This window comes from Phacochoerus africanus, chromosome 2, assembly GCF_016906955.1.
Source record: "Phacochoerus africanus isolate WHEZ1 chromosome 2, ROS_Pafr_v1, whole genome shotgun sequence".
Lineage (NCBI taxonomy): Eukaryota > Metazoa > Chordata > Mammalia > Artiodactyla > Suidae > Phacochoerus > Phacochoerus africanus.
The window spans coordinates 271,157,944-271,180,010 of NC_062545.1; the positions used below are offsets into that span (position 1 = coordinate 271,157,944).

General features: G+C 45.4%; 1 protein-coding gene across 9 annotated transcripts in view; it reads left to right on the forward strand.

Annotated features, from left to right (window-relative positions):
- Window positions 1-22,067, forward strand: part of RALGPS1 (Ral GEF with PH domain and SH3 binding motif 1) — a 291,847-nt gene that overhangs the window by 62,533 nt on the left and 207,247 nt on the right. For all 9 annotated transcript variants that reach the window (XM_047768428.1, XM_047768433.1, XM_047768434.1 and 6 more), the window contains exon 4: window positions 2,457-2,507. In XM_047768428.1, coding sequence (XP_047624384.1) covers window positions 2,457-2,507 — 51 coding nt within the window. The remainder of the gene's footprint in view (window positions 1-2,456; window positions 2,508-22,067) is intronic.

A 22,067-nucleotide genomic window follows, 5' to 3' on the forward strand; every position in this document is an offset into this window, starting at 1 on the left:
CATTAGTTTTGATTTGCATTTCTTTAGTAATTAATTAGTGATATTGAACATCTTTTCTTGTGTTTTTTGGCCATCTGTATATCTTCTTTGGAGAATTGTCTGTTTATATCTTCTGCCCATTTTTTGATGGGGTTGTTTGTTTTTTTATATTAAGCTGCAGGAGGTGTTTATATATTTTGGAGATTAATCCCTTGTCAGTCATTTCATTTGCAAGTATTTTCTCCCATTCTGTGAGTTGTCTTTTCGTTTTGTTTAGGGTTTCCTTTGCTTTGCAAAAACTTTTAATTAAGTCCCATTTGTTTATTTTTGTTTTTCTTGTCATTACTGTAGGAGGTGGATCTAAGAAGATATTGCTGTGGTTTAGTCAGAGAGTGTTAGAGTGTTTAAGAGTTTTATAGTATCCAGTCTTATATTTAGGTCTTTAATCCGTTTTCTTTTCTCAATGAATTTATTACACTTATAGTTGTACAGTGATCATCACAATCCAATTTTATAGGATTTCCATCCCACAACCCCAGCAAATTTATTTTTGGGTATGGTGTTAGGAAGTGTTCTAATTTCATTCTTTTCCATGTAGCAGTCCAGTTTTCCCAGCACCCCTTATTGAAGGGGCTGTCTCTTCTCCATGGTATATTCTTGCCTCCTTTGTCATAGATGAGTTGACTGTAGGTGCGTGGGTTTAATTCCAGGCTTTCTGTTCCACTGATCTCTGTTTCTGTTTTTGTGCCAGTATGGTTTTGATGACTATAGCTTTGTAGTACAGTCTGAAGTCAGGGAGCCTGGTTCCTCCAGCTCCATATTTCTTTCTCAGGATGGCTTTGGCTATTCTGGGTCTTTTGTGCTTCTAAACAAACTTTAAAATATTTTGTTCTAGTTCTGTGAAAAATGTCCTTGGTAATTTGATAGGGATTGCATGGAATCCTTTAAGTATTTTTTAGAGCAACTTTGAAGCATGGATATTCAAACAAATTAATAGTCCCTTACTTACTAGCTCATGTATTGGGCAGGAACCATAAGTTCATACACCAATACATGAGCCCATCTATGGGACTTCCCTGTTGCCAAAAAAATTATGTTAGGTAGACATAAAGATATAAATATATAAACATATATATGGTCTTTGTGAAAGTTTAAGAGGTACAGAATGCCTGGCCCCTGTATATATACCCAAAGGTAAGTGCGCGTGCACGAGCACACACACACACACACACACACACACACACACACGTGCATATAGAGAGAGCATCTGTTAGGTGCCAGGTGTTCTGCACCTCTTGTCTTGAATTCTCACAAAGATCTTTTAAGATAGGGTTTATTGTCACAGTTTTCTAGATGTGGCACCTGAACCTGGGAGAGGTTAAAGTCACATGTCAAAGAGAATATTTTTGTTAAGTAATGGTGTCCAGACACATGCCCAATCTTGTAGATTCCAGAGCCCGCATCTGCTCACTGTGTCGTGTCCTCCTAGAGGCTATTGTGTATAGTGGACAGGTGTCCTCTCTCTTTACTGGGCATCTAGAGGCTCTCAGCTCTCCTTTTGCTGGCCTGTCACAGAGGCTTCTATTAGCTGTTACCTGGTTTCCTTTGTGACATGGAGATAGGTAGGTCATGTGAAGTCAGCCTTGACCACACATTGGCCTGCAAAATTGCCAGCAATGGTACCTTGTCTTACTGTCACTTAATGAGCTTCTAGTCATGGCAATAGCCTTTTAACTGGGTGTGTGTTTTCTGTATTAACAAAATTAGTGCTTCTCAAGCTAGCTGTGATAAAGGACCAGCTTTTTCATTTCCAATCTGTTAAGGACTGACATTTTTTAAATATGCAATAAAAATGTCATGAGGATCGCTATAAAAGTTTCCAAATGCTTGCTCTCAAATTCTGTAGTTATCTCATTGTGGGCTAGTGGAATAAGCACTTCGTAGTCCAACACTGGTCTGTGGGTGCATCTTGAATAACATTCTACCATATAATTTAGAGAAGGCTTAGCCCTCAGAAGAAATACACACTTTCTATAAGCCACAATTTAAAAAAATTTAAATTTAGAGTAACAGATAGTGTCTCTGTTTAGCATTGTAATTTTTAATACTGCGTCTACAAATTTTTTAAATTGTGAAAGCAATTGAGGCTTGAAACACAAACTCAAATAGAACAAAGATATCCAAAGTAAAAGTGTTCCCCTTACTCCCGGTCCCACCCTCTAAATGACTGCTATCAATTCCTAAATTGGAAGTTCACCTCACATTCATGAAAGAAGGGAGGATAGAGATTTATGAAGAGGGAAGGAATGGGCGAGGCATTTTCAACATCTGCCCCATTTTTTACTCTATTTTGATTTTTATTCCAAGGGGGGAAGTAAAATCTGTAAGAATGTGTTGTTGCTCCATATAGTTTCAAAGCCACATGACCCTATCTTTGATTTCCAGCTTTTTCTAACCCCGGTTCTCTTTTGTTGCAGAGCCAGATCACATTGATGGACATCCCTGTGTTTAAAGCCATCCAGCCGGAGGTCTGTACCTCATCCTTTACCCTGTACCGCTGCGCTGTGCCTGGGAGGGGAGGGTTTAGTTGGCCACCAGAGCGACTCAGTATCCTGGTTTCTCTCTAGAAGCCTCTGTAAATGCATGCGGTGGATTTAAGCCCCTTCTAAGGAGAACATCCAGGAATTTTCCATTCTCGAAGGTGTTCACTCTCTGAGCCAGGTGCTTGCGTTCTAGAGAGAAAGTCACTGCATCTGGCCCCCTCTGGCAGGGCTGGGGGCAGTTGGTGCCCATGACCTGCACACCTGAGTCAGGCCTGGCCACATGGATTCCTTTTCCCAGGAAGAAAAGGAATGCTCACTGTGGCGGCTGAGATGAAAGGGAACATTTTCCAGAGCTTTCTTTCTGTTGATCCCAAATTCTGGTGGTTGCCTTCTTTCTAATTTTGAAGCCAGTTGCCACAGCAAGGCACATATTTACATGAAAAGCATACATACATTTTTAGAAACAGCATATTCAATAAAGAGAAAAAAATTGATTTGGGTTTTGGGAAAAAAATTCCTGGAAATGTTTAGCAGCTGATAACGAGGCTGTAAAGTTATTTTTCTTAGGGTTCTTTTTTATTGTTGTTGTTTTTAGCAAGTAATAGAAAGCCATTTCAAGTAGCTGAATAGGCAGAAGAAGAATTTGTTACAAGGCTAAAAGGGCCCTTTTACTTATTTACTTATTTTTTAATGTAATGATTTTTATTTTTTTCCCATTATAGCTGGTTTACAGTGTTCTGTCAATTTTCTACTGTACAGCAGGGTGACCCAGTCACACATACACGTGCACATTCTTTTTTCGCACATTATCCTGCTCCATCATAAGTGACTAGACATAGTTCCCAGTGCTACACAGCAGGATCTCATTGCTTATCCACTCCAAAGGCCATAGTCTGCATCTATCAACCCCAAATTCCCAGTCCATCCCTCTCCCTCCCCCTCCCGCTTGGCAACCACCAGTCTGTTCTCCAAGTCCATGATTTTCTTTTCTGTGGGAAGGTTCATTTGTGCTATATATTAGATTCCAGATAAAAGTGATATCATATGGTATTTGTCTTTCTCCTTTGGACTTCACTTAGTGTGAGATTCTCTAGTTCCATCCATGTTGCTGCGAATGGCATTATTTTGTTCGTTTTTAACGGCTGAGTAGTATTCCATTGTGTGTGTATATCACATTGTCTTAATCCAATCATCTGTCACTGGATGTTTAGGTTGTTTCCATGTCTTGGCTATTGTAAATAGTGCTGCAATGAACATGAGGGTGCGTGTGTCTTTTTCAAGGAAAGTTTTGTCTGGATATATGCCCAAGAGTGGGATTGCTGGGTCATATGGTAGTTCTATGTATAGTTTTCTAAGGTACCTCCATACTGTTCTCCATAGTGGTTGTACCAGCTTACATTCCCACCACCAGTGCAGGAGGATTCCCTTTTCTCCACACCCTCTCCAGCATTTGTTATGTGTGGACTTATGAATGATGGCCATTCTCACTGGTGTGAGGTGGTATCTCATGGTAAAAAGGGCCCTTTTAGAATCTGTGGGCACGGAGTTGGGGCATCCCGAAGAACCACGCAGAATGCAGGCTGTTCCTCTGCCCCTCTCCTTGCCTCTGCTCTTCCCTCTCCTCTCTCCCCTGCCTCTGTTCTGTCTACCTTTGTGGTCCAACCCAGCCTCCCTGAAGGGCCCACATTTATGTGATGCCCAGGAAGCTATCTTCCAGACTGGGACCAGCAAGCAAGTCCATCCCCACTGAGTCCCGTGTCCTGCACTGGTTCAGAACTCAGGCCAGGACTATGTGGCCAAGACGAGTGAGCACAGCTAAGGGGGCCCAGCCTTGTGAGTGGGGTGCAGACTTCAGAGAAGAGGGGTGTGGGCGGTGGGGGGGGGGGATCCATGAAATTCATGATGTGAGTTCCAGAACATCCTTAGCGTGATGCATTCTTCTTACAGTGTGGTGGCTGTTAAGATGTTGAAAAAACAGTGTATTTTCTTGAAATCCATTCAAAGGATCCAGGCCTTCTGAGAGCAGGCGTCATCAGGGGAAACCTAGTAGTGCTAGCTTTGCTCAGCACTCCACGTGAAGATGTGGCAGTCGCGTGTATTGTGTTCATTAGCTTTGAGGGGCAGAGCTGTGCTAGCTTTTTTGCACTGGATGACTTCCAGTTTTTTTCTGTTTTCTTCTAATGTGGCATTACTTGTTCTTTCTAATTAAAAAAACAAAGCCAAAACCAACCAACCAAACAAAAAAAGCTTCAACCAACGCACTACCTCTTGGAGCCTGCTGGGGGAGTATTTGTGTGATGGTTGCCTAGTTCTCAGCAGAACCTAGTTCTGCTCCTGTTCTCCGCTTAGCTTTGGTCTGGAGCAGTTTAGCCCAGTTTAGCTGTATGGATCTTTCTCCTGAGCAAGGTGGGCAGCCTGGCCCGCTTGGAGCCCAGGGAGGCGGGGATGGCAGCTCCGGCTGATTGCAGGAGGGAAGGGTGGGGAATTCTTCAGAGGCACAGCTAAGGGCAGACCGAGACTTCCCACAGGGCAGAGGGCACTCACTGCATGTCGGAGGGGCCTCGTCCAGGGCATATCTTGTTTCAAGTCATGACAAGGTGTTAAGGTGGAGCTAGTTTGTTTCAAGAGGAGCTTGGAGCCATGGTTCTCAGTTGGGGCTGCACCAGAATCACCTGGGCCTTCGAAAGACTGGTGCCCAGACTCCACTCGAAACCATGGGATCTGAGCCTCTGGGTCAGAGTTTGGAACCCTGTCAGCCCCACTTTGTAGAGGTTTCCCAGGTGATTCTGATGCAGAGTGAGGGTTGAGGCTGGGTTGCTTCCAGGTACCTAGAGAAACCCGAGACTTTTAGGTCTTAGATCTATGATATGCTAGCTAAAAGCAGAAGAGTTTGTTCCTGATGGTCATTGTCAAAACTGTGGTTCAAAGAAGCACGCTGGGAGCTCTCCCAGCTTTCTTGCTATTGTTACTGTCGTTAGACTGAACACTGGAATTTTTCCCCTCGGTGATGCCTGCCACATTATGGCTGGACCACCCCAGAGCTGGAAGCACATGAGCACGGGATACTTGTAAGTTTGATGTAGTCGAGACTTTCCAGGAAGCAGAGGCCAGCATCTGAGAGCAAGACGGGCACAGCGAGTGGTCTGGACGCCCAGAAGATCAGGAAACCTGTGGGCTGGTGCTTTTCAGTCCTGGCTATGTGCCAGAGTCAGTGGAGGAGCTCCATAAAAATCCAGTTACCTAGGCTTTATCCTTGGAGATTCGGATTCCACAGGGATAGCGTGGGCCTGGGGGTCTGTTTCAGTCCATTACAGTTGCTATTCTTTTTTTTTTTTCTTGTCTTTTGTGCCATTTCTTGGGCCGGTCCCGAGGCATATGGAGGTTCCCGGGCTAGGGATCTAATCGGAGCCATAGCCACCGGCCTACGCCAGAGCCACAGCAACACGGGGTCCAAGCCGCATTGGCAACCTACACCACAGCTCACAGCAACACCGGATCCTCAACCCACTGAGCAAGGCCAGGGGTCGAACCCGCAACCTCATGGTTCCTAGTCGGATTCGCTAACCACTGAGCCACGACGGGAACTCCAGTTGCTATTCTTTTTGATGCATAGAATTATCCTGTTTTTAAACAATGGGATTCCTTTCATATCATCTCCTGTAGCCTTTGAACATGATCCCATTATTTTTTGATAACTTCCTTTCTTTTTGATACAGCAAGATATACCCATTTCCTGCTGAAGACCTGGAATCGGGCATTCCTTCAGAGGTCCTGGTTTCTTTTAGTGGAGAATGATACTGAGAAACCACAGTCTGCATGAGAAGATGTTCACTGCGCCCGGATTGCTCTTGCTTTTAGGCCTTTTTGGTGGCCAGGGCTAGGGAATACTTAGTTTTCAAAAGGAAAAGTCATGAGTTCATGATGGAGTAGGTGGTGGTGTTTCTTCCCCAGTTCTTCCTTCGCCCTCATCCTTGTCATGTCTCCCCTGTGGATGGGGGGAAATGCATGGACTTTGGGCTCGGTTCTGTGACCTGGGCACCCATGATGCTGCCAAGGGACTGAGCTGGTGAGAGGCGTGAAGCTCCCCCCAGCCCTCTTGGCACTCGCGCCCCTCCACGAGGGACCCGTAGCTCCTGCACATTTAGTCTGACTCCCCAAGTGAGGACGTTAAAGATGACCTGACCCCAACCCAGAGCCTGAATTCCAGCTTAGCTTGACTCCACCCAGGCGACCCCAGCAGAGATCGGCTGAACTGCAGTCCCTCGACTGACCTATGAAATAAATGTTGTTGCTGTGAGCCTGAGGTTTCAGGAATATTTGTGATAGCACACGATCAGCTGGAAACACGACCAAAACAGTGTTGATCTTTCCTGTTCAGATCTGACATCCAGGATTGTTAACTTAATTCCCTTGGTTTTTGCGTGTTCTCTTTTACACTGACACTTTTGGTTCCTGGCAACAATGAATAATTACCTTTTTGTATTATCTCATCATATGTATAAAGGAGTTTTAAAATGATAACATCAGTATTACAATGAACCAGCAGGTGACGTGTTAAAGTTGAACACTTCTTGGCACTTCTGTTTGTCTTCAGTCCCTTTTCTTCCTCTCTTCTCTCCCTCCTACCCCTCCCGCACCCAGATGGGCCTCCCTCCCTGGCTTCCCCCCATCGTCTTTGGCAACACCCAGGCAGAGGCGGTTCTGTTCACTGGGTTCTGGAGGGCTGCATCCTGGTGGAATCCCAGTGCCTGGAATGTGCTAGATGCGCAGTGGATGTTTGAATGGGTGGAGTGGGAGGGAGTGAGAGGAGAAGTGCTGTAGCAGAACATCCTCTGGCCCCGTTCAGACACACGGCCAAGGAGGGGGAACGTGATTGCTGGGGTGCCTGCTTTGCGGTATAACCACTTCCCCCAGAGCAAGGCTTTTGCCTGGTGAGCTCAGTCTTTGAAGATGCAGATTCCCAAACGCTGTTGATAACCGAGGGTAGAATGTGGCTTCAGCGAGTTTCTGCAGGGGGGACCGCAAGAGCATTGGCCCAAGACTTAGAGGAAGCCAGGCAGACAGTGAGTTCAGGATTGGCAGAGAGCAAGGAAAATGGAAGTTTGCAAACATGGAACTGTCATGGCCCTGTTCCCTGGTGACTCCAACAAGTGACCAAATTTATCAAAAGTTGGCCCGTTACTACAGATACAACGTCGTAGCGTAATAGCTCACAGCTGTGTTAGCTGTGTACGTAATAGCTCACACGTACCCGCTGTGGCCTAGAACCCCATCACCACCGCGGGGGATTGGGTTGCAGGCCTGGGGGGAGTCCTGGCTGCCAAGGCTCGGGGAGAGGGCTGTGTTGTGAAGGAGGCCTTTCTGAGGGGTCCTGGTGGCAGCAGCCTGTAAGAGGGTACATCTTTAGGGTGGCATTTTGTCCCCCCCGAGCCTTCCCTACAATCTGCTTGTCATCCTGCCCACCCCTCGGGGCTGTGGAATGGAAGGCCCAGCAGTTTCTCAGAGCCCGGTTGGAATGTCAGAGCTGTTTTTGTCATTAGTTTTAATGTGGAGCAGCATCGCGGGGGAACTGCTGTTCTTAGAATGTGCTGAAAACGCGCACGCTCTGTGCTTTCCTCAGCCCGGTTCTATCCAAGCCCGGCTGCCGGGCCCACCGAGCACGGACTCGGTCTGGCAAGGCTGGGAAGGAGTCCCAGCTTCACCCTTCCTGGCTCTTGGACTTTGGACAAATTACTCATTCTCTTTACGCGTCAATGTTCGCATGTGTGAAAGGAGGGAGACCATGGTTTTTACCCAACAGTGGGTGTGTAAGACCCCCGCACAGTGCCTGCGTGTGGCAAGTTCCCGAGAGCTTGTGGCTGGGATTTCTCACCCGTGCGTGGTTTGAGTAGGTCCTGTGCGTTGCGCACATGAGCACCGTGCTCCAGAGAACACGCAGTGATGCCTGCGAGGGAGCAGAGGCCCGGAGGAGTAGCGGGTTGGCTAAGAGCACTGTGCTTGGTCCCCTTCCGACCTGAGTCACATCTGGTCCCCGGGATGGGGGAGACTGAGGTCTAGGTTACACCATGGCGCCCTCGAGTGCAGGCGGGGGTGGACTCGCTCTGCCCTTGCAGTTGGGACTCTGGCGCTGAGCCTTGAAGGCCGTAAGGGATTGTATCTGATATGCGACTTGGGAAACAGAATGGGAATGGGGAAGGGCATGTCAGGCAGAGTGCATAACTCACCGAAGAGGCGGATAAGGTATTTAGTCAAGTTTAACATGACCTGTGGTTGTGGCATCTGGGGAGGAGAGAAGTCGAGCCTGCTGTTCTCCTGGGCCTGTGCTCCTCAGGGCATCGTTGCTGGGAATGTGGGCATGCCAAGCCTCACCAGAGGCCAGTGGGTCATTCTCTTGCCAACTGGCAGCCGAGGGTGAGCAGGGTCACAGAGGCATGTGGATGGGTGTCCAGCAGGCCCAAGTGTGATGGACACAAACTGCAGTGGTACTGCATTCAGGAGGTGGAAAGATTCTCCACGTGCCTATGTTTTTTCCATCTTCTTGCTGCCTCTGCCGACACTGCCGCAGCCCAGCTGCCAGATAGCCCGGTAGTGAGACTGACCTTCGCTCATTCGCTCATTCATCAGTCTGTGGTGCTGCCTGTTGGGGAGACAGGGGCAGGGGTGGGGGACGTGGACACAATTCTGAGAGAGCGACAGGCAGACTTGTAAACACACAGTGGACCAGAGTATCTGGGGCATCAAGGAGAAGGTGGTGGGTGGGGTGGGCAGGAGGCAGAGCTCTAGCTTGTTAGCCTTGGGGATTCACCGAGAGGTTGCAAAAGGGGAGTGTCCTGGATGGATTTGTACTTTAGAATGTTGGTTTGAATTGCCAAGACGGGGCTGACTGCAGGCAGCAGACTGGCTGGGGGGCGTGCAGCAGCCTGTGGGAGGCAAGGGCGGGGGCGATGGAGAGAAGGGGCCCGGCCTTAGACCCGTCAGGGGGCTGCCATGAGAGCCGAACCAAGAAGACCCAGGAGAAGAGGGGTGCGCTGTGCCATTGGGGAGCAGAAGGAAGAGCAGGGAGCAGGGAAGGAGGCAGAGGCAGTGGCCCTGGATGCAGGAGGCCCAGGCAGCCCGGTGTCCTGGAAGTCAGGCCGTGTGGTCGGCAGCGGTTCGTCCAGGGGAGGGAGGCCAGGAGGTCATGTGGGCGAAGGATTTCCTAGTTCAGGGTCAGAGGCGGGGTCGCTCTAGCAACCACGCTTTCGAGGGCGAGGGCTATGCCTTTGGGTAGCTGTGGTGGTGGGGGGGGCATGGAAGCCTTTCCGGGAGGAGGCTGAGGTGTGACCCAGTTTACCGATGTGCCCGGAGATGACGGCAGGAGAGTGGGAGGAGACTGTGAGCTAGAGTGGAATGTGAGAGAGCATCCTGGGGTCGGGAGCTGATGGCAATGTGGGGGGGACATGGAAGTGTCCAGAAAGGCTTGGGGCTCCCCAGAAGACAGTTGCGGGCCTAGACTGAGAGCATTATGAGGGAAGGGACCAGAGTGTCACCAGCACCTGCCGCCTGGGTTCAAGGCACAGGCCTGGTGCTGAGTGTCGGTGGAAGGCAGGCCAGGGGTGTTGGGTGGGCACACGTCCTCTGTCCTGACCCCTTCCTCACTGGGGCTCTGGAGGGAACCCGGGATTTAAAGGGAAAAGAATGAGGAGGTGGGATGTGCGTTAACAAATGTTTTGGGACAATGGAGGCCATATCCAGTTAGAACTCTTTTTTTTTTTCTTTTTCCTTTTTATTGTTGCACACATGGCATACGGAAGTTCCCAGGCCAGGGGTCGAATCAGGGCCACAGCTGATTCGGCACATCCACAGCAACACCAGATCCGAGCTGCATTTGCGGCAACACCAGACCCTTAACCCACTGAGCGAGGTCAGGGATCAAACCTGCCTCCTCATAGGGACAATGTCTGGTCCCTAACCCTCTGAGCCACAGCGGGAACTCCCCAGATAGAACTCTTGTCCCTGAGCGGAGGTGGGGGGGGGCACTCACTCTAGGGAGACTGGGTTTCACCCTTCCCTGAATCAGGGCTTGAGACCTTGGGCCATGGCTGGACTAGCCTCTGCTGGTCTGCAGAGAACTGACCTGCAGGAGTGGAAGACTCCCCGCTGACATACAGTTTCCTCTGGGCAGGCACATGACACGTTGCAGTTCAGGAAAACACTACTTGTGGGTTCAGGAACCTGACCCTCTGGCCTTTTGTCTGGATGCCGTTCGCTTGCTCTGAAGAAGCGGGCATTCCAGAAAGCAGAGGTCAGTGTTGGAAGTCGGACAAACCCTGTGTGTCTTCGCTGCTCCTTGGAATCACAGCGTTTGGCTTCGGGAGAAGGGAAGAGTGTTGCCAGCAAGGCAGTTATTTGTAAAGAGGAGATTGGTTTCGCTGACATCATTAAAACCCCTCTTTCAGGTCACATGCTGTTTTCTCAGACCGTTTCCCGCCCCTGCCCCAGCCCAGCCCAAGTCACTGCCGCCTCCTCTGATCCCATCTCCCCACATCCAATCCTGCCCCCAACCTCCTCTCTGCCTTGGGAGATGTCTTTCTAAAGCTAAAGCCTGACTGCGTTCCGTCCTGCTCCTAGGATGTAGACTCGTCTCCTCTCCCAGGCAGCCAAGGCTCCAAGGGATGGGCCAGCAGCAGACCTCCATTGTGTGCAAATGTCATGGCTGAAAAGGCAATAATTAGTGTTTCCAATCTGTCTCCCACCTGGATTATAAACTCCATGGCCGCAGGGGTCATCCAGTACAATTCACTGTGTCCTGCCATCTACCCAGTGCTTGAAGTTATTTGCTGAATATATTAGGGTGTAGTAATAAAAATAATAACAGTAAGATCCCATTGCGTCCTCTTGATGTAAACACTACACTGGCTCTCTCTGTAAAAAAAACAAACCCGAATTGGGTAGTGGGGGGGGCGGCGGTCCAGGTGCCCTCGGAGTGGGGCCACGGCATGGGGAGGACGGCTCTGGCACAGGGCTTTCCAGTACCTGAGCAGCTGTCTCTCTCCTTTGTCACTGCTCTGAGTTTGCATTTGTTATTTGCTTCTCGTTTCCTAGTAATTGCTCTACCCATTGCAATGATTTAGTGTCACAATCGAAACAAAGTGGAAAAGGGCTTTCCCCCAGCTCCATTCATGATGGAGACAGAGGCTGGAGTCCCTCTCTGGGCTCCCCAAAAAGGCCTGCTTGAAGGGTGGGGAGAGCCGGCTGGGAGTCAGATCTGACCACAGACATAGGCCAGCAGCACATTTGATCCGATGAAGCCAACACTTCGCAATTTCCAGACTCATTATTATTTTCTTCCTTCTTGAGTGTGGGTATGACATTTTAAATAAATTAATAACACAAAACAGAACCTTTGGTGAACAGCTGCTTTTATCCCCGGGGGCTTGGCGCCTGGTTGTGACTTTGTGAGGAAAATGGGCTTTGTTTAGACTCTTGCTGCAGGAGCAAGGGCCTGATCCTGATCACAGGCAGTTTGGGGTGTTGGGAGGCTCACACTTTGGAGGCAGGGAGATCTGCGTGTGGAACCTGGCTCTGCTGCTCTCCAGCTGCGTGAGCCTGGCAAGTTTCCGCACCTCCCGGGGCCCGTTTCCTCATCTGCAGCATGGACATGATGCCCACCTCATGGTGTTGTGATGCTTGAAGGAGATCATATAGGCAGATAGCCTGGCACAAGGCAGAAACTCGGCAAGTTATTTCTCCCCTCGTGAGACATGTCAGCAATGCAATAAGGAGAAAAGCAATGACAGGCTATTAAGTAAGCTTAGAAGGGACCTGGGCCCAGCAGAGTGTCAGCCCCTCCAAAGGAAGGATGTTTTGTCCTTGCTCTGTCCCTTACTCCAACCACGGTGGCACGTTATAGGACCGGTACTTGTTGAATGAGAGGCAGGGAGAAGAGCATTTCCTTCTGGGCTCTGGACTGAGGAGGATTAGGTATTATCTGTGTGACCAGGCTTAGGTCACTTAGTCAGTCTAAGGCTCAGTTTGCATATCTGCTAAATGGAGCTGATAATATGATACCTCCAAAAACTGGACCTGAGGACTGAGATTTTTCACCTTTCTTGAGGCATAATTGACATATAGTAAGCTATGCATGCATTAAGCCAGCAATTTGGTGAGCTTGGATGTATGTATATACCTGTGATGAAAGGCCAGTGGAAAGAAAATCCCCCTCTTGGAAGAGGCGACACCCCAAATCACTCACGAGAAGCGGTCTTGATGCAAACAGCAAGAGGATTTTTATTCCAAGCGCGCTGGGGCCCACAGTCATACGCCACGCAGGGGTAGAGGACTGCGGCCCCGAGTGTGGAGTCGGGACAGCTTTTATGGGGTTCACAACAAAGCCCGCGCTTTTACAAACTAATCATTTTAAAATATCACAAACCAGTCAATTCAAAACTTCGAGAGCCCGCGCTTTGTGGACCAATTAATTTTAAGTTGTTCTGGAGTTACGTGTTTGTGCCTGTCCCTGGGTGGGGGAGACATATTGTCACCAAGATATATTTATCAGGACTTTCAACAATTTGTGGTGCACCCGATCTTACTGGGGTCGGTTAGGCGATTAACTTCTCCTCTTTTTATCTTATGCAAGCAGCTTTACAGAAGCCAAACAAGCAGTTAGTAAGTTTTATGCATAGAGGCACATTCTCAGGGGCCTGTTTTTCCCCTTCCACATAGTTTTGTACAGAACAGAAAGCAAGCCCTAAAACAGCAAAAAGTATGAACTTTTACCTATAGGGAACAGGGTTAACTTCCTGGGTTCTGGGAGGGTCAGGTTGCATTTTCATCCTTTCAGTGAGACCATCATCAAATCAAGAGAATAAACATATCTAGCCCTCGTCCAGAAAGTTTCTTCATGATCCTTGTAATCCCTCCCTCCTCCCCACTCCCACAGCTCTTTTTTTTTCTCCATATTTTTCTTTTTTTTAATTACTCAAATGAATTTATCACATCTGTAGTTGTATAATGATCATCACAATCCAATTTCACAGGATTTCCATCCCATAACCCAAGCACATCCCCCCACCCCCCAAACTGTCTCTTCTGGAGACCAAAAGTTTTTCAATGTCTGTGAGTCAGCCTCTGTTCTGCAAACAAGTTCAGTCTGTCCTTTTTTCAGATTCCACATGTCAGTGAGCATTTGATGTTGGTGTCTCATTGTATGGCTGACTTCACTTGGCATGATAATTTCTAGGTCCATCCATGTTGCTAAAAATGCCGGTATTTCGTTCCTTTTAATGGCTGAGTAATATTCCATTGTGTATGTGTACCACATCTTCTTGATCCACTCCTCTGTCGATGGACATTTAGGTTGTTTCCATGTCTTGGCTACTGCAAATAGTGCTGCAATGAACATCGGAGTGCATGTGTCTTTGCGAGTTGTGGTTTTCTCTGGATAGATGCCCAGAAGTGGGATTGCTAGAACAAACGGTAGTTCTATGTTTAGTTTTCTGAGGAATCTCCATACTGTTTTCCACAGTGGTTGCACCAATTTACAATCCCACCAACAGTGTGCTAGTCTTCCTTTTTCTCCACACCCTCTCCAGCACTTCTTGTTTGTAGACTTTTGGATGATGGCCATTCTGGCTGGTGTAAGGTGGACCACTCTCGAAATCAGGTAGTAGAAGCCCTTAAACTGTGTTCTATTTCAGAATTATTTTGGCTGTTCTAGTCCTTTACATTTCTATAAAAATATTAAAATCCACTTGTTAGGCTTTTGAAAACCTGATAGGCTACTGATGATTGGGTTGGAGCTGTAGATTTGGGGAAAATTGGCATCTTAATGACATTGAGTCACCAGAACCATGAACACAATATATGGCTCCATGCACTTAGGTCATATTTAATTTATTTCAGTAATGCTATATACTTTTCCGTGTGTAGGTCTTATATATCTTTTGTCAGATTTATTCCTAAGTATTTCATTTTCTATGCTGTCATAAATGTTACATTATTTAAATTAAATTCTAATTACTTATTACTAGTTTATAGAAATACAAATGATTTTTGTGAATTGACCTGTATCCTACAACTTTGCTATACTCACTTATTCTCATGGCTTTTTTTTTTTTTTTTGGTGGATTCTACAGAATTTTCTATACAGATGATGTCTCTGTGAATAACAGTGGTCCAATTTCTTTCTTTCTAAACCAGATACTTTCATTTCTTGTCTTATGCACTGACTATAATCTCTAGTACCCTGTTGAGCAAAGTGGTGAGAGCAGATATTCTTGGCTCATTTCTAGTCTTAGAGGAAATGTGGTCTTCATTGTGAAGTATGATGTTAGCTGTAAGCTGTAGGTCTTTCATAGATGGCTTTTATCAGGTTGAAGATATTCCCTCCTAGTCCTAGTTTGCTGAGATTTTTTGGTCTGGAATGGATATTGGATTTTATCACATATTTTTCCTATATCTATTGAGTTAATCATATGGTTTTTCTTTTTCAGTCTGTTACAATGGAGAATTACATGATTGGTTTATTGAATATTAAACCAGCCTTGCATTCCTGTGATAAACCCCATTTGGCCATGGTATAGAATCCTCTTTGTATGTTGTTGGATTTGATTTGCTAAAATTTCATCAAGAGTTTTTGCACCTGGGTTTATGGTGAGGAATACTGATCTGTATTTTTCTTTCCTTGAAATGTCTTTTTCTGGTTTTAATATCAGTGTAACGCTGACCTCATAAAACAAGTTAGGAAGCATTCCTTCCTTTTCAATTTTCCAGAAGAGTTTATGTAGAATTGGTATGATTTCTTTTGTAAATATTTGGTAGATTTCACCCGTAGAGACACCTGGCCATGGAGTTTTCTTTGTGGAAAGGTTTTTGTTTTTGTCCCTTTTAAATAGACTATTTTAAGAGCAGTTTTAGCTCACAGCAAAATTGAGCAGAAAGTTCAGAATGTTCCCTTATGCCTCTTGCTTCTCCACAACAGTTTTCCCCACTGTCAACATCCCCATTAGAGCAGTGTATTTGTTTCAATTGATGAACCTACATTGACACATCATTCTTCTCCAAAGTCCATGGTTTACATTAGTGTTCGCCTCTTGGTGTTGTACATTTTATGGGTTTTGACCAATGCATAATGATGTGTGGCCACCATTATAGCATCATATTGAATAGTTTCACTGCTCTGAAACTCCTCGGTGCCCCACCTAGTCATCCCTCTCTCTACCCTTAATAACCCTTGGCAACCACTGATCTTTTTAGGGTCTCCCTAGCTTTGCCTTTTCCAGCCTGTCATAGATTTGGAATCATACAGTTTTATGGCCTTCTTTCACTCAGTGGTATGCATTTGAGGTTCTTCCATGTCTTTTCATGGCTTGATTGGCATTTCTTTTTAGCACTGAATAATAATGGTCTGGAAGTTCCATCATTTATCCATTCACTTGTCATACTGAGAGACATCTTGGTTGCTTCCAAGTTTTACCAATTATGAATAAACTGCTATAAACATCCAAATGCAGTCTTTTTTAAATGTGGACATAGGTTTTCATCTCCTTAGGGTAAGTACCAAGGAGCGTGATTGCTAGATTATTATGGAACATTTTTAACCTATGAATTCAATTTCTCTAATAGATAAGGGATTTTCAGGTAATCTGTTTGTCAGTGAGCTTTGGTTGTATTTTTCAATGAATTTGTTTATTTTATCTAAGTCATTAAATTTATTCCTCTGAATTTTTTCATAATAGTCCCTTGTCCTTTTAATATCTGTAGGATCTGTAATGATTTCCCCTCTCTCATTCTTGGTATTGATAATTTGTCTCCTTTCTTATTTTTCTGATTGGTCTGGCTAAGTGGATCAATTTTATTGATTTCAAAAAGAGAGCCATTGGTTTTATTAATTTTTTCTATTGCCTTCATGTTTTCTAATCTATTAATTTCTGTTCATATTTTAAAAAATAATTTTCTTTCTTCTGCTTACTTTGGGTTTTAATTGCTCTTCTAGCTTCTTCTTCTTCTTTTTTTTTTTTGCTTTTTAGGGCCGCACCTGGGGCATATGAAGGTTCCCAGGCTAGGGGTCTAATCAGAGCTACAGCTGCCAGCCTACACCACAGCCACAGCCACGCCAGATCTTCAACCTACTGAGTGAGGTTGAAGTGATTGAACCTGCAACCTTATGGTTCCTGGTCGGATTCTTTTCCGCTGCTCCACAATGGGAGCTCTTTTTCTAGCTTCTTAAAGTGGAGGCTGAGGTCGATGATTTGAGACCTTTCTTCATTTCTAATGTAGGCATCTAGCACTTGACATTTTCTTCTCAGCATTGCTGTAGCTTCATCTCACACATTTTAGTATTTTGGACTTACATTTCCATTCAGTTCAAAACATTTTCTGAATTTTCCTTTTGATTTCTTTTTGACTCATGAATTATTTAGAAATGTGTTAATTTATAAATATTGGGAGATTTTCTAGGGATTTTATGCTATTGATTTCTAATTCCATTCTGGTTAAAGAACATACTTTATTGGCTTTGGATTATTTTAAATTTATTGAGATTTATGTTAAGACCTAGAATGTGGTCAATGTTGATAAAGTGTTGAGTGAACTTGAAAAAATATGGGTTCTGCAGTTTTTGCATAGAGCATTCTATAAACGTAATTGAGGTCAAGTAGGTTCATAGTGTTATTGGAGTCATCTATATCCTAACCGATTTTCTACTTATTTGTTCTGTTAATTATTGAGAGAAGAGTATTGAAATCTCACATTATAATTATAGATTTGTTGATTTCTCTTTAAATGCTCTCAGTGTTTGCTTTATGTGTTTTGAAATTCTAGTATTAGCTGCAGAAACATTTACAATTTTTATGTCTTCCTATTGAATTTACCCTTTATCATTATGAAATGACCCCCTTTATCCCTGAAACTATTCTTTGCTCTGAAATCTACTTTGTTTGATAATATAACCATCTTTCTTTTTTTAATTTCCTTTTTTTTTTGGCCTTTTTAGGGCTGCACCCATGGCATATGGAGGTTCCCAGGCTAGGGGTCGAATCGGAGCTGTAGCTGCTAGCCTACGCCTCAGCCACAGCAATGCGGGATCTGACCTGCGTCTGTGACCTACGCCACAGCTCACAGCAACACCAGATCCTTAAGCCACTGAGCGAGGCCAGGGATTGAACCTGTGTCCTCATGCATACTAGTCAGATTCGTTTCCGCTGAGCCATGACAGGACCCCCATATAACCATCTTTCTTTTGATCAGTGTTAACATGTGCTGTGGTCTGAATGTACCTTCCAAAGCCGTATGTTGAAATCTAAATTCCCAAGGTGATAGAATTAGAACATGGGGTTTTTGGCAGAGCCCTCATTATTGGGATTAGTGCCCTTATTTATTTATTTATTTTTTGCCTTTTCTAGGCACGTGGAGGTTCCCAGGCTAGGGGTCTAATCGGAGCTGTAGCTGCCGGCCTACGCCAGAGCCACAGTAATGTGGGATCCAAGCTGCTCTGCAACCTACACCACAGCTCACGGCAACGCCGGATCCTTAACGCACTGAGGAAGGCCAGGGATCAAACCTGCAACCTCATGGTTCCTAGTCGGATTCGTTAACCACTGAGCCACAACGGGAACTCCGGGATTAGTGCCTTAGAAAGAGACCCTAGAGAGCCAGTTCATCCCCTCTACCATGTGAGGACACAGTGAAAAGATGGTGTCTACAAACCAGGAGGTGGGCCCTTGCCAGACACTGAGTCTTCCAGCATATCCTGGATTTCTCAGCTTCCAGAACTGTGAGAAATTAATTTCTATTGTTTATAAGTGACCCCATTTATGCTATTTTTGTTACAGCAGCATGAACAGAGTAAGACAACATGATATATAGTTTTCATCCTGTTACTTTCAGCCTATTTGTATCTTCATATATATATATATATATATATATATATATATATATATATATATTTTTTTTTTTTTTTTGCCATTTCTTGGGCCACTCCCGCAGCACATGGAGGTTCCCAGGCTAGGGGTTGATTAGGAGCTATAGCCACCGGCCTACACCAGAGCCACAGCAACGCAGGATCCGAGCCCCGTCCGTGACCTACACCACAGCTCACGGCAATGCCGGATCCTCAACCCACTGAGCGAGGCCAGGGACCGAACCCGCAACCCCATGGTTCCTAGTCGGATCCATTAACCACTGAGCCACGACAGGAACTCCTGTATCTTTATATTTAAAGTAGGTTTGTAGGAAGAAGCATATAGTTGAGTCCTGTTTCTTCTTCTTTTTTTTTTTAACCAACTTGACCACCCCATCCTTTAATTGGGGTGCTTTGACTATTTATATTAAATTTGATTATTGATATGGTTGGATTTAAATCTATTCTGTTTCCTCTTTTCTTGTCTTCTGATCTCTTTGTAAGTAACTGGGCATATTTTATGATTCTGTTTAATCTTGTTTATTGGCTAACTAGCTGTGATTTCTTTTAGTGGTTGGTTTAGGGTTATAATATATATCTTTAACATGTAACAGTTTATTTATTTTTAATTAAAAAATTAAAAAAAATTTTAAATTACTTAATGAATTTTATTACATTTATATGTGTACAACAATCATCACAACCAAATTTTAACATATAACAATTTACTTTCAAGTGATAATATACCATTTCATATAAAATATGAGCACTTTACAGCAGTGTACTTCTCTACCTCTCTCCCATTCTTTGTCATATTGTCATACATTTTACTTCTACGTATATAACAATGTCCACGAAACACTGTTTCTGCATTTGCATTAAGTAATTATCTATTAAGGTCTTTTATATTTTAAAGAGATTTAAAAAGTACTGCAGTAAAGTACACAAATCTTAAGGGTATACAGCTCAATGCATTTTTACAAAGTAACAAACCCAGTAGCTGCCACTGGATCAAGATATAAAACATTCCAACAGCCCAGAAGGCTCCAAGTCATTAACTGTCCCCAAATGTGATCACTATTCTAACTTCTACCACTAGTTTTTCTGTTTTTGAGTTTTATATAAATGGAATCATATTTCATGCACTTTTGGTCTATTTCCATTTAACATTATGTGCATGAGATTTATCATGTTGGTGTATAACAGGAGCTTTATCCTTTTTCATTTCTATATAGTATTCCATCCATTGTATAGCAGACCTCATTTAATTTATCCTTGCTAATGTTGATAGATATTTTGGCTGTTTCCATGTTGGGGCTATTATGGATAATGCTGCTACAGACATCCTTGAACACACACATATATATACATAATTTTTTTTTTTTTTAGCTACCCCATGGCATATAGAGTTCCTGGGCCAGGGATCCAAGCCACAGTTGCCATGGTGGATCCTTAACCCACTGTGCTGGGCTGGGGATCAAACCTGTGTCCCAGCGCTCCTGAGACTCCACTGAACCCATCGTGCCACAGTTGGAACTCCTGAACATGTCTTTTGTTGGATATAAACACCGTCTCTCTTGAGTATAATTTCCAGGGGTGGAATTGCTTGGTCATGAGGAATGTGTATGTTCACTTACTGGATATAACCAAACTGTTCCAAGAGTGTCTTCCATTCCCATCAGCCGTGGGGAGGGAGCAGTTGTTCTGCACCTTTGCCAGCACTTGGTATCGTTAGAGGATGGCGCAGCAGCCAACTTGGAGCTCCCCTCAGTGCATTTCCCCTCTTCTGGGGTCTTGGGCCCCCAAATCCTGAATGCTTTGGTTTCTCTCAGAGATCTTTCTCTCTCTCTCTTTTTTTTTTTTTTTTAGGGCCGTACCCAAGGCATATGGAGGTTCCCAGACTAGGGGTGAGCCTGAGCTACAGCTGCCAGCCTACGCCACAGCTAGAGCAACGCAGGATCCGAGCTGCGTCTGTGACCTACATCACAGCTCACGGCAACACTGGATCCTTAACCCACTGAGCGAGGCCAGGGATCAAACCCGCAACCTCGTGGTTACTAGTTAGATTCGTTTCTGCTGCACCACAACGGGAACTCCTCTCTCAGAGGTCTTTAAATAGCCAGGTTTTTGTTGTCGTTACCTTATCCAGTTTGTATGGTTAATCAGAAACTAATCAGAAGCCTCTTTATTTTGAAAACTGTCTTCTGCAGAAAGAAGTTATTTTTCTCAAATCACATTATGGTATCATTCTACTCCAAAAGTGTGTAGGTTGGCATTCTACTCCAAAAGTGTGTAGGTTGGTATATGTGACATACCACATATGTCTGGGTAATGACAGTTTTCATTGTCACTATGTTATGTTGTCTAATATCTTCCCTTTGAAAGGGATTCATGAAAGTGTTCCTTGCCTTTATGATTAGGTACCTCTGTTTGTGTTTGCAGTGATCCTAGTTAAAGTCATAGTATGTCAAATAAAAAGAACACAGTGAAGCTTACAGAGTCTCTAGTGTCACTTTCATAACCAGATGTAGAGGCTGCAGTGGTAGGACTCTTGTCAGTGATCACATGACACCTGCAAAGGGGAACAACCCCTCCCCCCCCCCAAAGGTTCCCAGGGAAGGGGAGATCTTATTGGGGAAGAGAAGGCTTGACTTGGAAAGGCTGGACATTTTCCAACACTTGCACTTTCCCAACACAAAAGCCTTGTTTTCAAATACCCTCCAGAGTTGCCTAGCGCACTGCCACGCAAGAGAAGTCAGTGCGACAGGAGAGAGCTTGGCGAAGCCACGTAGCCTGGGCCTGACTGAGCCGAGCGGTGGCCCGGAGTGGAGGAAGGAGATGGTTGTCTCCGCACACCAGCTCCTGTTGCTGCCTGCTACCTGCGTGTGCTCATCATCCTAGAAAGATTCTTATACCGCAACGCCCTTTGAGAAACTTGCAAGTCTTCGAGGATGGAGAACAGTTTCCTCGCCAAGCTCAAGTTTGACTGAAAGGAATGTCAGGGCTCTTCGTGCCTGGACGAAGCATCTGTTTCATCTGGCAACACATCTGGTCTTGTAGCCCGGATGAAGCAAGACGGTCCTCCTGCCCCTGTGGCTGGGCCTTGCTGTGCCACTGTCCTGAAATCCTGCTTGAAAGCCTGCAGTTTCATCGGCGCTGGGGCCTTGGGTTCCTGCCTCCTCAGGAGATTTTGCTATGAAATGGAGCGGAACATGGAGCTGCTTCGCCTACCCAGGAGTTTGTTCGCTGGCTCCCCGAAGGGCGAGCCTTGAAGTACTTGACTGAACTTCAGACTGAATGTTCTCCTCTTCTTTTCCTTTGAAAATAAAGGAAAACACACCAAACAGAGAAAGGGGAATTCATTCACGACTTGGCTTCCTTACGGGCTATTTTTGGCCATGTGAATGAGGTAACCTTTTCAATTCACCATTATAGATGTTTCTGGAAAATGGGCAGTTTTGGCCATGCTGCCCTCGAGGAGGCTTGGCTGGACAAGCCCGTGGACTTTCTACTGCTGGGAGAAATGTTTACGCAGTCCAGGCGGGCCAGAGTCCTGCCGAGCCCTCAGCAGCAGACGTCTAGAGATCCCTAGAAGCACTCTCTGCCCTTCTCTTTGGAAGGCTCTTTCTGCTCAGCAAAACACGCGGAGGGAGGCTGGATTC